This window comes from Sinocyclocheilus grahami, unplaced genomic scaffold (assembly GCF_001515645.1).
Source record: "Sinocyclocheilus grahami isolate Dianchi unplaced genomic scaffold, SAMN03320097.WGS_v1.1 scaffold785.1, whole genome shotgun sequence".
NCBI lineage: Eukaryota > Metazoa > Chordata > Actinopteri > Cypriniformes > Cyprinidae > Sinocyclocheilus > Sinocyclocheilus grahami.
Genome location: NW_015505964.1, coordinates 257,562 through 273,095, shown reverse-complemented (window position 1 = coordinate 273,095; position 15,534 = coordinate 257,562). Strand labels below are relative to the sequence as shown.

The following is a 15,534-nucleotide window of genomic DNA, read 5'->3' as shown; positions in this document are numbered from 1 at the left end:
ACTCCATTCTGCTGGGGTCCTTGTGGGATACCACCGTGATCTGTTGCTTGAGATCATTTACCTCCTGTTTCAAACCCATGAGGTTGTGGGCCAGGAAGATGATGAACTTGGTGAGCTTTTTGTAGCCATAACTCTCGCTTGAGTCATGAGTCTGAGGTACTCTTCTCTCTGTGTCCAGTTGCTTTCGGCTCAGTAGGTGGTTGTCGGCCCTGGGTAGGGGGTGTTCCTCACAACGCCTGGCCAGTCCTCTTTGGTCTACATTCTGAGCAGTTAGTCTGAGCATGTGCAAAATTTTTATCTGGTGTCAGGGTTGCCATGGTTTGGTGTCATTTGCAGACATCCTGGCATCCAGTTTATGGGGTGAGGGGACTGTGGCGATTTGTTAATTAATGAAGAACTGATTTGTTAAATCAAATGAAAAATTGTGTGTTTGATTGGTCCAGACGCTACAAGCTGTTTTATACATATTCTGTACATGACAGCAGCTCTGTTTAGGTCAGCGGCAGCATGAACACAGATTTTAATGTTCAAATCACACAGGAACAAACAGAAAGTTGATCACACTGTTGTGATCGCACATGTCAAAGTGTTAACAGCTAAATCGTTGTCATTTAGGAAAGATCACGTTGGTGTCTGAATCGTGTTCGCGATCTTTAACGATCTGTTTAATTAAAGTGCTTTGTCATGTTGGTGGTGACACCTCTCTTGCAACATGTTAGAGTCTCGCAAATATTATAGTTAGCTGTTATTTGCTGATCGCAAGTGTAGCCAAACACTGGAGTGCTTATGATAGCGAGGAAGGTCCTGGCAGATCGGGTCCTCACAGATGAAAAAAAAAAGAAAAGATGCGTGCACAGGAATCAATAGGCGGAATCGAAACACAGAGGGTGCTTCTCAATATCCCTCCTCATTTCCTCGATCCTCCGTCCTCCATCCTATGACCAGGAAACCGATCGAGCACAGCCATCTTGAAGGACATCTTAATTCTCTAATTGCACCGCAAGGAGGCGAGGATCAAAGAGTGAGGAGGCTTCCTGAGGAGTCATGAGTGAGGATACACAGGTGTATCCTTTGCGGAAGTGTTTTTCATCGAAAAACCTGACGCACGATTAAATTCTCCTCTGTTGTAATAATTTTAATTTATATTTTACCTTTGCAGTTTAAATAAACCATACATGTCATATACTTCAAACAAGGCATCTTGCTTTATTTATATGTATTATGAATATCTTAACAAACTTTAACAACTTAAGGGCAGATCCCTTTAGCGCAGCTGATGACGCTTTGAAGCTCCTGAAGGGGTGGAGCTAAGACGTGAGGAAAGGAAATGAGGATGCACAAATAAGAATTGAGAAGCACCCAGGGATGTGAAAGGGTTACTCTAGAACATCAGAGTGTGAAACAGGGTGCTTCTCAATATCCCTCCTAATATTTCCTCGCTCTTCCGGTTAAGGCTAGAAGGGATACGACAAAAAACTACTGGGTATGCACACAACAATATAGCGTAATTTTTCTCACACTGTACAACAATAATTACTATTTTTGCATTATTGTAAGGGGTAGGTTTAGGGTTGGGTTAGGTGTAGACATTAATAAAACACAATCTAATAGTTAGAAAATTTTATTTATTGTTAGCTTCTGGTTTTTGCTGTATCCCTTTTATCCACAACCCGCTCCTCCGTCCTCCATCCTATGACCCGGAAACCGATCGAGCTCAGCCATCTTGTAGGACAACTCAATTCTCTCGAGGAGAGAGAAGGCTTCCTGAGGAGTCATGAGCGAGGATACACAGGTGTATACTTTGTGGAAGTGTTGTATCGACTAAATGTGACGCACGTATAAATTCTCCCCCCTTTCACATCTGTTGTAATAATGTTAATTTATATTTTACCTTTAAAGCCAAACATGTCATATATTTCAAACTGGCCATTTTGCTTTATTAATATTTATTTTGAATGTCTTAAACTTTAACAACATAAGGGCAGATCCCTTTAGCGCAGCTGATGACACTTTGAAGTGACGCTAAAGGAGGCGAGGATATATCATTTCACTTGATTCAATTCCTCCAGAATTGTGTCTTTTCCTTGTGTCCTTCCCTCGCATCCTGAAGGGGTGGCGCGAAGATGTGAGGAAAGGAAACAAGGATGCTCAAATAAGAATTTAGAAGCACCCAGAGGTTTATCATTTGCGGAATTGTTTTTCATCGAAAAACCTGACGCACGTATAAATTCTCCTCCCCCTTCACATCTGTTGTAATAATTTAAATGTATATTTTACTTTTGCAGTTTAAATAAACCATACATGTCATATATTTTAAACAGGATATCTTGCTTTATTAATATTTATTATGAATGTCTTAAATAACAAACTTTAACAACGTAAGGGCAGATACCTTTAGCACAGCTGATGACGCTTTGAAGTGACGCTAAAGGGAGCAAGGATATGTAGGCTGCATCCGAAAACTTAGGCAGCTGACTTGCTGCCTCGCTGCCGTATGAGGCAATAACTTTGCAGGCAGCATTTTTGCACGAAGGCACCTCATAAAAACTGATTTCGGCCAGGCTTCTGAGGCAGCGTAACCGTTTAATGATCTACAACAAAATAGAACATGTTTTGGTGATAACTAAACAAATATTTAATTACTATAATACTGATTTCTCGCTAGAAAAAACATCAAAAGTGCAAAAAGTTAGTCAGAAATATACATTTACACACAAACTGACCACCGAAAGCAACTTTCAGATGCCATCTTTATTTTTTAGCTCAACGGTCACGGAATGGAACGCACAGGATTGTGGGATATCAAAGGCAGATAGGGATACATCTATGGGAACCTGGGAAGACACAAGGAAAAGACGCGAGGATGGAGGAATTGAATCAAGTGAAATTATATATCCTCGCTATATGATATATTATATATTATATACAAACCCAATTCCAAAAAAGTTGGGACACTGTACAAATTGTGAGACGAATCAAAATTTGAAGATTTTTTTTGGAAAACTGGGACGCCATGTCATCCGGACTATAGAGGACAAGGACAACCCAAGTTGTTATCAGTGGTCAGTTCAGAAGCCTGCATCTCTGATGGTATGGGGTTGCATGAGTGCGTGTGGCATGGGCAGCTTACACATCTGGAAAGGCACCATCAATGCTGAAAGTTATATCCAAGTTCTAGAACAACATATGCTCCCATCCAGATGTCGTCTCTTTTAGGGAAGACCTTGTATTTTCCAACATGACAATGCCAGACCATATACTGCATCAATTACAACATCATGGCTGCGTAGAAGAAGGATCCGGGTACTGAAATGGCCAGCCTGCAGTCCAGATCTTCCACCCATAGAAAACATTTGGCACATCATAAAGAGGAAGATGCGACAAAGAAGACCTAAGACAGTTGAGCAACTAGAAGCCTGTATTAGACAAGAATGGGACAACATTTCTATTCCTAAACTTGAGCAACTTGTCTCCTCAGTCCCCAGACGTTTGCAGACTGTTATAAAAAGAAGAGGGGATGCCACACAGTGGTAAACATGGCCTTGTCCCAAATTTTTTGAGATGTGTTGATGCCATGAAATTTAAAATCAACTTATTTTTCCCTTAAAATTAGACATTTTCTCGGTTTAAACATTTGATATGTCATCTATGTTGTATTCTGAATAAAATATTGAAATTTGAAACTCCACATCATTACATTCTGTTTTTATGCACAATTTGTACAGTGTCCCAACTTTTTTGGAATCGGGTTTGTATTATATATTACGCTAAATGATATATTCCTCCATTCTCGCGTCTTTTCCTTGTGTCCGTCCCTCGCATCCTGAAGGGGTGGAGTTGAGATGCGAGGAAAGGAAACAAGGATGCACAAATAATAATTGAGAAGCACACACACACAAAGAGAACAATATATAAAACTTTGGTAACACTTTACAAAAAGATTTCCTTTGTTAACATGAACTATATTAGTTAACATTAACAATATTTATATAGCATTTATGAATCTTAGTTAATATTATGTTTACAATTTACTAATACATTATTAACTAAAATTTTAAGTTGTTTACATTAGTTAATGTTCCATTTACCAACATGGACATTTTTATTAACTAACATTAACAAAGATGAATAAATACTGTAAAAATATATCGTTCATTTTTAGTTTATTAGCATTAACTAATTAAAAAAAATTAAACCTTATTTTAAAATGTTACCACAACTTTTAATGATCTATAAGCATTTGTGAAATCATTACATATAAATTGCCAGTACAGTACATTAACTTATTCTATGTATTTGTTGGTCAATCTAACTATTGCAAACATAGCAGTAAAAGGATTAGGCTTAAATTATTTCTTATCATTCCATCTAGTGGACAACATTAGTATTACAGCCTGAAATGTCAGCTGAAATGTCTAATAGTTTTTAATTTTCTTTTAGCCATAGAGCATTGTAAATTAATGAAACTAAACATGTTTCCTATTACTTGTTCTCCATATGTAAAAAGTTTAGAGTTTGGATAATACACTTTAAAGATATAAGAAAATGACTGTTTCCTTTTGTACTGTCAATTTAATACATCACAATGGCAAGAACCATTCGAGATATACAAAATCCATTTGCAATTTAGCATCTTCAGTATCTTGGCATCATGTTGACAAAGTTTGGTGTGAATTGCATGATTCTCCTAGGAGGAGTATGCATTAATCCACAGCCTGCTTTTTCCAAAAATTCACTTACAAACCAAAATAGCCGACTTCCTGTTGGTTGTAGCTAATGACTGTAAATAAGAAAGTTGTCCAGCTTGATGAGAACAATATATGTACCAAGTTTTGTGACTGTAGATAAAACTAAATCCTTCACTTTGTCAAAAGGTGGCACTATAGAGTGTCTCCTCCAGACCCAGTTATGAGCTTTGCCATTGTCTAACGGTCGATAACTCTGATGTGTGTGTCAAGTTTCATTAAATTCTAAGCATGTTAAATGACTCAAAAACACCCCCAAAAAATGTTAGTTTGTTAGTGAAAAAAGTTTGACTCGTTGCCATGGAAACAGTTTTTAAGATATCAAGATTCCCTTTACAGTTTTACATTGGCCGTGATTTGACATTATTCTGATGAAGCTTGAAGCAAATCAGGTAAATATAAGATGACAATTTCAAAGTGTTTTAAAAAGTCAAGTCAAGTCACTTTTATTTGTATAGCGATTTATACAATACTGATTGTGTCAAAGCAGCTTTACAGTGTCAAACAGGAAAATAGTTTGTCAATAATGTAAGAAGACAATAACAAAGTCATTTTTCCAGATAAAGTCAGTTCATTGATGACCCAGTGGCAATGAACCAAAACTCCATTGGTGACAGAAATGGAGAAAAAGTAACATACTTCCTGCTACCAGCTGGTGGCGCTATGACTCACAATAGTCTCATCTATATGAACATCATACACTGAACAGACTGCTAAAGTTTGATCCAAATCAGACCCTGTATGGCAAAGTTATTAGACACTTCCTGTTTCTCATTTCTTGACATAAATTTGTTGCCTCACCACAGCCAAACCATTTGAGATATCAAAAAACCCTTCGCAATTTAGCATCCCCAATGTCTTGAGATCATGTTGACTGAGTTTGGTGGTAATCGGTTGAAAACCTTAGGAGGAGTATTGCAAATTCCAGAGCATGTGTTTTTCACAAAACCCTGCTGACTTCCTGTTGGGTGGCGCTAATGACATGCAGTATGAAAGTTGTTTGGTTCGATGAACTCTATATGTGTACCGAGTTTCATATATATATGTGCAAATATGCATGAGATATTGCCCTCCACATTCCAGGGGGGCGATGTAGAGCCCCTCTGCCATGCCCGTGTACCAGTCTCTGCCCAGCTCTAATGGCCGCGGATTCCAAGGTGTGTGCCAATTTTCAAGAGTTTTTGAGCAGGTTAAGGGCTCCAAAACCTTGATGAAAAATAGTGAAGAAGAATAATCCTAAGGAAAATAATAGGGGCCTTCGCCACTATGGGCTTGGGCCCTAATAATAATAAAAAAAGAGCAATTCCAAGAGGGTCCTTGAACCGTGGTGCTCGGGCCCTAATGAACTAAACAAACATGAGAAAACAAACGCTAAGGCATCAAGAGCATACCATAATTCTTATTTTCCTTGGTTAATTGAAGAATTAAGAAACTCAAAGAAACTATGTAGGAAGGAAGAACGAAAGTGGAAGTCTCCCTTGCTTCTTTAAAAAATCTGATGTACACTGATGTACACAAAGAAGCAAGGAACACTTATTTTTCAGACCTGGTTACTAAAATGGGACATGATCCCAGAATACTTTTTGAAAGCATTCATTTTATCATAGGTCCTCTGCCTTGGCAGCCAGTTGAATCTACTCCAGGGAATTGTGATGCTTTTTTGAATTACTTTTATAATAAAATAGTGGAGATTTAGGCAGCAGTTTAACATTGATTTCAGAGAACATGATGTTGACTCCTGTCCACCTTCAACATTAGCGCATTGTAAACATGCCACCATTTAACCATTATTAAAGAAGGCCTCTCTAGACCCCTCTAATTTAAGTAATTTTAGACCCATCTCTAAGTTGCCATTTTTATCAAAGATTTTAGAAAAAGTTGTGTCCATGCAACTGACTTCTTTTATGAACAAAAAAATCAGTCTGGCTTCCGCTCCCAACATAGCACTGAAACTGCTCTTGGTAAGGTCACTAATGACTTACTGCTTGCAGCCGATACTGTCTTGTACTCCATTTTAATTCTTCTTGACCTCAGCTCAGCCTTTGACACAGTGGACCATAATATCTTGATAAACCGTCTAAAGACTTGTGTTGGTATCAGAGATGTAGTTCTGGATTGGTATATCTCTTATTTGTCTATCATGTCCTTTTCTGTAGTGCTTGGAGATGCCTCCTCCTCTCATGCTCCTCTATTTTGTGGGGTCCCTCATGGATCTACTTTCAAATTATGCGTAGTTATGACATTGATTTCCACTGCTATGCAGATGATACACATTTGTATATCCCGATAAAGCCTGGTATTATTGATACATCCCATATTATGTCTGGCTTCAGCGAGATAAAAAATTGGATTTAAAAATATTTTCTGCAGTTGAATGACTCCAAGTCAGAGGTGCTTATAATTACCCCAGTAGAAGTAGCATGAATAATCTCTCCTCTAGACTGGGTGCCTTATCTAATAATGTTCAAAAAAGATGCCCACGACCTAGGTGTAATTTTTGACTCTGAACTGTCCTTCAATGCCCAGGTGACCAAAATGGTGCAGTCTTGCTTTGCACAACTGAGGCAGCTAACAAAGATTAAGCCATTTCTTTCTTTTGCAGATTTTTATCTCTTCCAGACTTGATTATTGTAATGTACTTTATTCTGGTATTAGCAGGCGAAACCTCCACAAAGACTGCATCTGATTCAAAATGCCACTGCTAGGCTTTTAACACATACTAAGACGAGTGACCTTATTACACCGATTCTTGCTGCTCTTCACTGGTTGCCTGTGAGTTTTGGTTTTAAGATATTACTGCTTGTTTTTAAAGCCTTGAAGGGTCAGGCTCCTGCCTATATTTGTGATTTGTTAACTCCTCATGAGCCTGATCGCTGTTTGAGATTGTCTGGTAGGGCCCTATTAATGGTTCCAATTGAAATTGTACTATAATACTGAAATAGAAAAATTGTGGTGTTCTCTTTCTGGCAGGACCTAAAAGGGAAGATCTTGATAAAAGCAAAGAAGATCAAAATGGAGCAGGACAGCTCCAGCTCTGACTCAAGCTCCTCAGATGATGAATCTAAAACTGAAAGCAAACCTAAAGCATGGAAGGTCAGTGTGTATCTTTGTACATCATGCTTTTGAATTTTCTAAAGCAGGGGTTCCCAAACTTGTTCCTGGAGATATATTTTCCTGCAAAGTTCAGCTCCAACCCTTATCAAACACAAGTTAGTCAGCTAGTTAAAGGATTAGCTCACTTCCAGAATAAACATTTCCTGAATTTACTCATCCCCATGTCATCCAAGATATTCTTTCTGATCAAGATGTCTTTCTGTCTTCAGTCGAAAAGAAGGTGCTCAATGGTTTGAACGTTCAAATTGCAGTTTCAATGCAGCTTCAAAGGGCTCTACGCAATCCCAGCTGAGGATTAAGGGTCTTATCTAGCGAAATGATTGGTCAATTTATATATATATATATATATATATATATATATATACAGTTTATTAGGGGTGTATGAATGCTCTCTCACATTAAACTCCTGTTTACACTGATACTGAAGCCTGATTTGTTCACGTTTGTGTAGCTGCACAAACCAATGGAGCTCTAGCCCACCAGAATGGAAGGAGCAGATCCCTATATAAGTCAGCTCCGAGCACCATTTTATCAGCGAGCGCCTTGATTTCCTTCGGTGCCTCGGAGGAAGAGATTGACTCTATGTCTTTGACGGCATCGGATACAGAAGAGTGGGAGTGTTCCGGCAAAGATCACGACACCCCGTCCTCTTCTCGCTCAGCACAGCCGAACGTGGACAGCGAGCTGATCCGCTTTCTTTGTAAGGCGGTGGAGGATATTGGCTTGGAGTGGTCGGTCCTGGTTGAGCCTGCCCATGGCCTACTCGATGAGGGGTTCCTGAAAGGACGCCGTCAGCGATCTTCGCACCAGCGACCCACTCCATTCTTGCCGGCAGTTCACGAAGAACTGACCAAGACGTGACTCGCCGGTCTCGCCGAAAGGGCTATTCGGCACAGCCATGGACGGGTTTGCGGAGCGTTTTACGGAGGCACAGAAGACGCCACAAGCGCTGTGTCACTTCCTGCCTAAGCGCTGCGGCCCCAAGCCGCCAGAAGACTCCTTCCACTCAGCAGCCTGCTAAGCCGGCGCTGCATCAGCCTCGGCAGAAGTCTGAGCCTGGGTTCGAGCAGCGCTTCCGGACGACTAAACGCTATGCATTTCCAAAGTGCCGTCCTGATCTGCCTGCAGAGAGGAAGAGGAGAGGGTCAGTTCTCGCCTCGGCTGGAACTCCCTCGAAGAAAGCTTGCGCTCATTCTCCATCCCTCCGAGCACATCTGAGAGATGGAGACATTTTTCAACCTGGACATGTCCTGCAAAATTAGTGCATGCCCAAACACCCTACCACTGTGATAGCAGACCCACATATTCAAAAGAGCATTTCTCCTCTCCTCACACTGACGAATGCAAATTCCCTGCCCACACGCGGCGAATTTCCACTCGTAAAATTAGAGCCTCTTGCCACTCGGTTCATTGCCTGGGCAGCCATTCCCGATGTGTCAAGTTGGGTTCTAAACACAGTAAAACGAGATTACTCGCTTCAGTTTGCTTGCAGGCTGCCTCCATTATTCACACTTCGGTCCCGGACAACAGGGCTCACGTTCTCCGGTCCGAAGTACAAACATTTCTTGTAAAAGGTGCCGTGGAAACAATACCTCTATCGATCAGCGATTCAGGCTTTTTCAGCCACTACTTCCTTGTGCCGAAGACTTCTGAATCGCTCTCTTATGAGACGGCCATTCAGAATGTTAACTTTGAAACAGATCCTTGTGCAGGTTTGTCCCGAGGACTGATTTCTGACAGTGGATCTGAAAGACACATACTTTCACATCCACATAACCCCCTGCCACAGACTGTTCTTGAGATTTGTGTTCGAGGGAGTGGCCTATCAGTACACAGTCCTACCATTTGGACTGTCTCTAGCCCCTCGCACTTTTACGAAGTGCATCAACGTGGCTCTTTCCACTCTGAGACCGATGGGAATCCAAATTCTCAATTACCTCGATAATTGGCTGGTTGCAGCCCGATCAGAACGGGAAATAATCACACACAGATCGCTGCTGATCAGCCATCTGGAGTGCCTTGGGTTGAAAATCAACCCACACAAGAGTCAGTTGTTCCCCAGACAGCGAGCGGTCTTTCTGGGGACTGTTATAGACTTGGCCCGAATGCGGGCATGGTTTACACCAGAATGGTCCTGACTATTCAGCGACTGGCGGCATCTTTCAAGCCGGGGACTTTGCATCCCCTCAGGACTTTCCAGAGGATGCTTGGCCTAATGGCGGCCTCCTCCTCTGTGATTCCTCTAGGCTTGCTTCACATGCGGCCTCTCCAATATTGGATCAAAACCCATGTCCCGTCCCACACCTGGCGCCTGGGCCGGTTTTATGTCAGGATAACCCATCGCTGTATCAAGGCTGTGATCCCTTGGACGACTTCTCGCCTGTTTCAACCAGGCGTTCAGTTGGGACTGACCTCCAGGAGGAAAGTAGTAACTACAGACGCCTCCAACATGGGTTGGGGCGCTCTGTTAGAGGGCTGTCCGGAATCCGGCTCCTGGTCAACCCATGAGCGTGGCCTTCACATCAACTGCCTCAAAATGATGGTGGTTTTTCTGGCCCTGAAAACATTCCTGCCAGCCTTAAAGGGGCACCACGTCCTGGTTCAATCAAACAACATGACAGTGGTAGCCTATATAAACCACCAAGGTGGTCTCAGGTCACGCTCCCTTTACAGGATGGCTCGACGCCTCCTGCTTTGGGCACAGAGCAGACTCCTCTCTATCAGAGCAGTTCATGTGCTGGGCAGTCTGAACCTTGGCGCAGACGCGCTCTCCAGAGGCAATGTGGCTCCGGGAGGATGGACACTACATCCTCTGACGGTTCAGAAAATCTGGTGTCTTCGGGAGGGCAGAGGTCGAACTCTTCGCCTAAGAAGACAACTCTCACTGCCCAATCTATTTCTCCATACAGCAAGCTGGCCCCACGAATGGCCCAGCTCACGCCTATACACCTATGGCCCGATTGCCTTGCTTCCTCAGGTCATCAGACGGGTCAGGGAAGTCGGTTGTTCAATCCTCCTGGTGGCCCCACTTTGAAGGAACCAAATGTGGTCCTCCTAGTTAATGCAGCTGTCAGCAGCTGCCCCGTGGCCGATACCGTTACAAAGGGATCTTCTTTCACAGGCGAAGGGCATGATTTGGCACCCCCAGCCGGAGCTGTGGAGCCGTCATGTCTGGAGCCTCGACGGGAGTATTTACGTCTCCCAGTGAGAGTGAGCAACACCATTTTGGAGGCTAGAGAATCTGAATGACTGGTGTGCAGCATGAACCCTGGACCCGGTATCTTGTGACGTGTCCCATGTGCTGACCTTTTTACAAGAGCTACTGGATAACGGGCTACTGGATAACCCTTCCACGCTTAAAGTTTATGTGGCAGCTATAGCAGCGAATCATTCCCTCAAAGATGGCCAGTCAGTCGGCAGAAACGACTTGGTCGTTAAGTTCTTGAAGGGTGACCGGAGATTGAATCCTGCTCGCCCTCAGACCATACCGACCTGGGACTTATCTATAGTCCTGAGGGCCCTAAAGGGCCCACCTTTCGAACCGCTCCATTCGGTTGACTTGTGACCCATGTTGCTTAAGACTGTCCTCAATTTGGCATTAGCGTCGGTCAAGTGAGTGGGTGACTTGCAGGCACTCTCAGTCATTGCTCCCTGTCTGGAGTTTGGGCATAACAATTGTAAGGTCGTCCTCAAGCCAAGACATGGCCCAGGTTATTACCCTTCTAGCGCTCCCCACTGCAGACGGCGAGCAGGGTCCCAATCCACTCTGCCCAGTAAAGGTCCTTAGAGTGTACATTGAGCGCTCTGGTCTTTTCAGACAATCAGAGCAGCTGTTTGTCTGCTTCGGAGGCTGCTGTAAAGGGCTGCCGGTTATGAAGCATAGACTTTCCTGCTGGATAGTAGATGCTGTAGCCTTGGCTTATACCTCAAAAGGATTGCAATGCTCCATAGGGTTGAGGGCCCACTCCACCAGAGGAATGGCCTCCTCCTGGGCGTGGTCCAGTGGAATTTCTAGAAGTGAGATTTGTGCGGCCGCCGGCTGGTCGTCACCGTCCACTTTTGCCAGATTCTACAATTTAGACGTCCCTGCCATTTGTGGTTAAAAAGTATATACAATTTTATTTTATTTTTTTAGAAAATGACAGATCGTTTCACTAGATAAGGCATTTATTCCTCGGCTGGGATCATGTATAGTAGCTGCATTGAAACTGCAATTTGGATGTTCAAACCATTGGGCACCATAGAAGTCCATTATATGGAGAAACATCCTGGAATGTTTTCCTCAAAAACCCTAAATTCTTTGTGACTGAAAACAGAAAGACATAAACATCTTGGATGACATGGGGGTGAGTAAATTATCAGGAAATTTTATTCTAGTTGTGAACGGATCCTTTAACATATGATCACCATAGTGGATAGATGGATGGATCGTGACCTGAGCAGCACACACTTCAGGTAAGGATGGGATTAACAGGGAGTCCCTGTTAATCAGGATGAACACTCAGAGTGAAGGGTTGTCAGAGAGGAGCGTTGTGTGATTGTGCTTGGGGAGCCTGGTGAGCCTGTGACAATAATATAATATAAATTAATATAATAAATATAATTAATATAATATAATATGATATAATATTTAACATTACTTTCTATCCTGCATTATGTACTGTTCTATTTCTAGTTGTATTATTATATTTAAATATATATTATAATTTTATATTATTAAATATACTTTAATTAATTAACTTATTAATTTGCTCATTTATATTAATTTATTCCTTTGATAGCAAAGCTGAATTTTCAGAAGCCATTACTTCAGTCTTCAATGTCACATGATCCTGATTTGTTGCTCAAGAAACATTTCTTATTATTAATAATGTTGAAAACAGCTGTGCTGCCTAATATCTTTGTGGAAACAGTGATACATTTTTCCAGAATTATTTGATGAATGGAAAGTTCAAACTAATTTTATTGACATTCAAAACCATTTATTTGAAATATACAGGTGCATCTCAATAAATTAGAATGTACCTCAGCAGTGCCACAAACTGATCACCTCCATGCCACGCCGAATTGAGGCAGTAATTAAAGCAAAAGGAGCCCCTACCAAGTATTGAGTACATGTACAGTAAATGAACATACTTTCCAGAAGGCCAACAATTCACTAAAAATGTTTTTTTTTTTATTGTTCTTATGAAGTATTCTAATTTGTTGAGATAGTGAATTGGTGGGGGTTTGTTAAATGTGAGCCAAAATCATCACAATTAAAATAACCAAATACTTAAACTACTTCAGTCTGTGTGCATTGAATTTATTTAATACACGAGTTTCACAATTTGAGTTGAATTACTGAAATAAATGAACTTTTCCATGACATTCTAATTTATTGAGATGCACCTGTATATATTGTGTGTGTGTGTGTGTGACACAAAATAGTCTTTATAATAGTCGATTTTATGACTGACCCCAACTTTTGAACTATACATCAGTGGTTCTCAGCCATGTTCTTGGAGTCCCCCAACACTGCACATTTTGCATGTCTCCTTAATCAAACACACCTGATTCAGGTCATCAGGTTATTAGTAGAGACTCAAAAACCTGAAATGCAAAATATGCAGTGTTTGGGTGCTCCATGAACTTGGTTAAGAATCACTGATATGTATGTTTGTATACATGGGGGGGTGAATGAACAACGCTTTTTTCCACACCCAATACCCACAACTGAGGTGGCCTTGAGCAAGGCATCTAACCTCCAACTGCTCCCCAGTTGCTGCAGCAATAATGGCTGCCCCCCTGCTGCGAGTGTGTGCCCACGGTGTGTGCATGTGCTCACTACTCACTGCTCCTAATGTGTGTGCACTAACTTGGATGGGTTAAATGCAGAGGACAAATTCTGAGTATGGGTTACCATACTTGGATTTCATGCCACTTCACTTTACTTCACATGCTATCACTACTCATTTTATATCATCATCATCATCATCCTCACTTTTGTATTTTTAGATCACTAAGTTTTTTTTTTTGCTTTTGCTTTTCCTCAGAGGGACTGCAAATTGAGTCCAGAGCTGTCTGATCTGGTGGTGTATACCCACAGTGTTGCTTTCAAACAGTTTGATCCATGTGCCAAGAAACCTCCCAATGAAATATCCTCGTTCTCTGAGAGTGATGCGTTGAAACTAATCAAAGAATCAGGTACTATATGCAAGTGCATGTTTGGGAGTGTGTTTATTCAGTCTATAGATACTTTCTTCCCTGTGGACTTTCAAAAAAGTATTTTGAAACATTTCTATCTCACAGAGTAATCTCCTCCACATCTCAAATGATATATTGTGTTTATTAACATTCTGCAATGAAGATATAATTAAAACAATTTTGGAGTAAAATAACTTAATCTTTTGTCATGTTATGTATTATTTTATGTATCTTTAACTACATCATTGTATTTGATTTAGTTAAATTTGATGTAGTCATTTCCATGACAACATTTGTCATGGAAATGACAAAGATGTGTATACAGAAGTGATATTTGCCTTCATTGTTTTTCCACACATAGCATCTACAAGTAAAACATCACTTCTACAGTAAAAACAAATGTAACTTTAACAGTAAATCAAAGATAAATATTTTCTCTTATTTTTTTGTTTGTTTGTTTGTTTGAATGGGTCCAAAATGGCTCTTTCTTTTTTTCATAGGGAAGTTGTTTGTACGTCACAACAGCATGCAACTGAGCAGGATCTACCCATCTGGTCAGCGTGTGCAATCCTCCAACTACAACCCTCAAGACATGTGGAATGCTGGTTGTCAGATGGGTAAACATTTAAGCAAAGAAAACATGCAAATGACTGTGTAGTCCACATTTATAAACAACTGACAAATAATGAAATTATTTTACAGTGGCATTGAACTTCCAAACCCAATGTGAAGAGATGGATCTAAACAGAGGCCGTTTTTTACCAAACGGCCGCTGTGGCTACTTGCTAAAACCAAGCTTTATGTGCCAGCCTGATTCAGAGTTTAACCCAGAAAACACTGGGGGAGGCCTTGGCCACAATCCAACACTGCTTACTATCAAGGTATGCTGTAGCACTAAACAGAGAGGTCTTTATCAAAGCAAAACCTCCATGATGTCACAGTGACTACGTTTACATGCACAATTTTTGTTTCAATCGGACTGAATTCATTCCGATTTATGAATCTGAATGTAGTGTTTACATGAACGCTAAATAAAGTGATTGGGTTGATGTGCACGTTTATGTGTCACAAGCTTCACATCGGAATAGATTTTTTTGGACATGCGCACACTGCACAAATATAGAGTTCTCACTGTTTGCACATAATAACCACTCTCCTACATGGTTTCTTTATTTTTTTTTAACAGCAGAATTAATATTTATCCATTTATGGATAAATATACATATAAACCGCTGTGCCTTGCTCCTCATATTTATAACGCAGTAAAAATGCCTCTTCCCGCGCCCAAAACGGGTTGCCTGTGGATGAGAATCCAAAACAAGGACTGGTGGGTGGTTGTTCTGCTCCACTTCACAGTTGCCGAGTAAAAGGAGAGTTTTATAATGACAGGACATGCATTTATACAACACTTTATTCAAAAGGAAGAACCGCTCGTTCTGCACGTCATACGTATTTCTGCATCATTGCACATGTGCAGTCCTTTCAGTTT

At 41.1% G+C, this 15,534-nt stretch overlaps 1 protein-coding gene across 1 annotated transcript in view; it reads left to right on the top strand.

Annotated features, from left to right (window-relative positions):
- Window positions 1-15,534, top strand: part of plcd3b (phospholipase C, delta 3b) — an 84,668-nt gene that overhangs the window by 53,745 nt on the left and 15,389 nt on the right. The window contains exons 10-13 of the mRNA XM_016246111.1: window positions 7,716-7,838; window positions 13,895-14,045; window positions 14,546-14,662; window positions 14,748-14,926. Of these exons, the coding sequence (XP_016101597.1) occupies window positions 7,716-7,838; window positions 13,895-14,045; window positions 14,546-14,662; window positions 14,748-14,926 (570 nt within the window). The remainder of the gene's footprint in view (window positions 1-7,715; window positions 7,839-13,894; window positions 14,046-14,545; window positions 14,663-14,747; window positions 14,927-15,534) is intronic.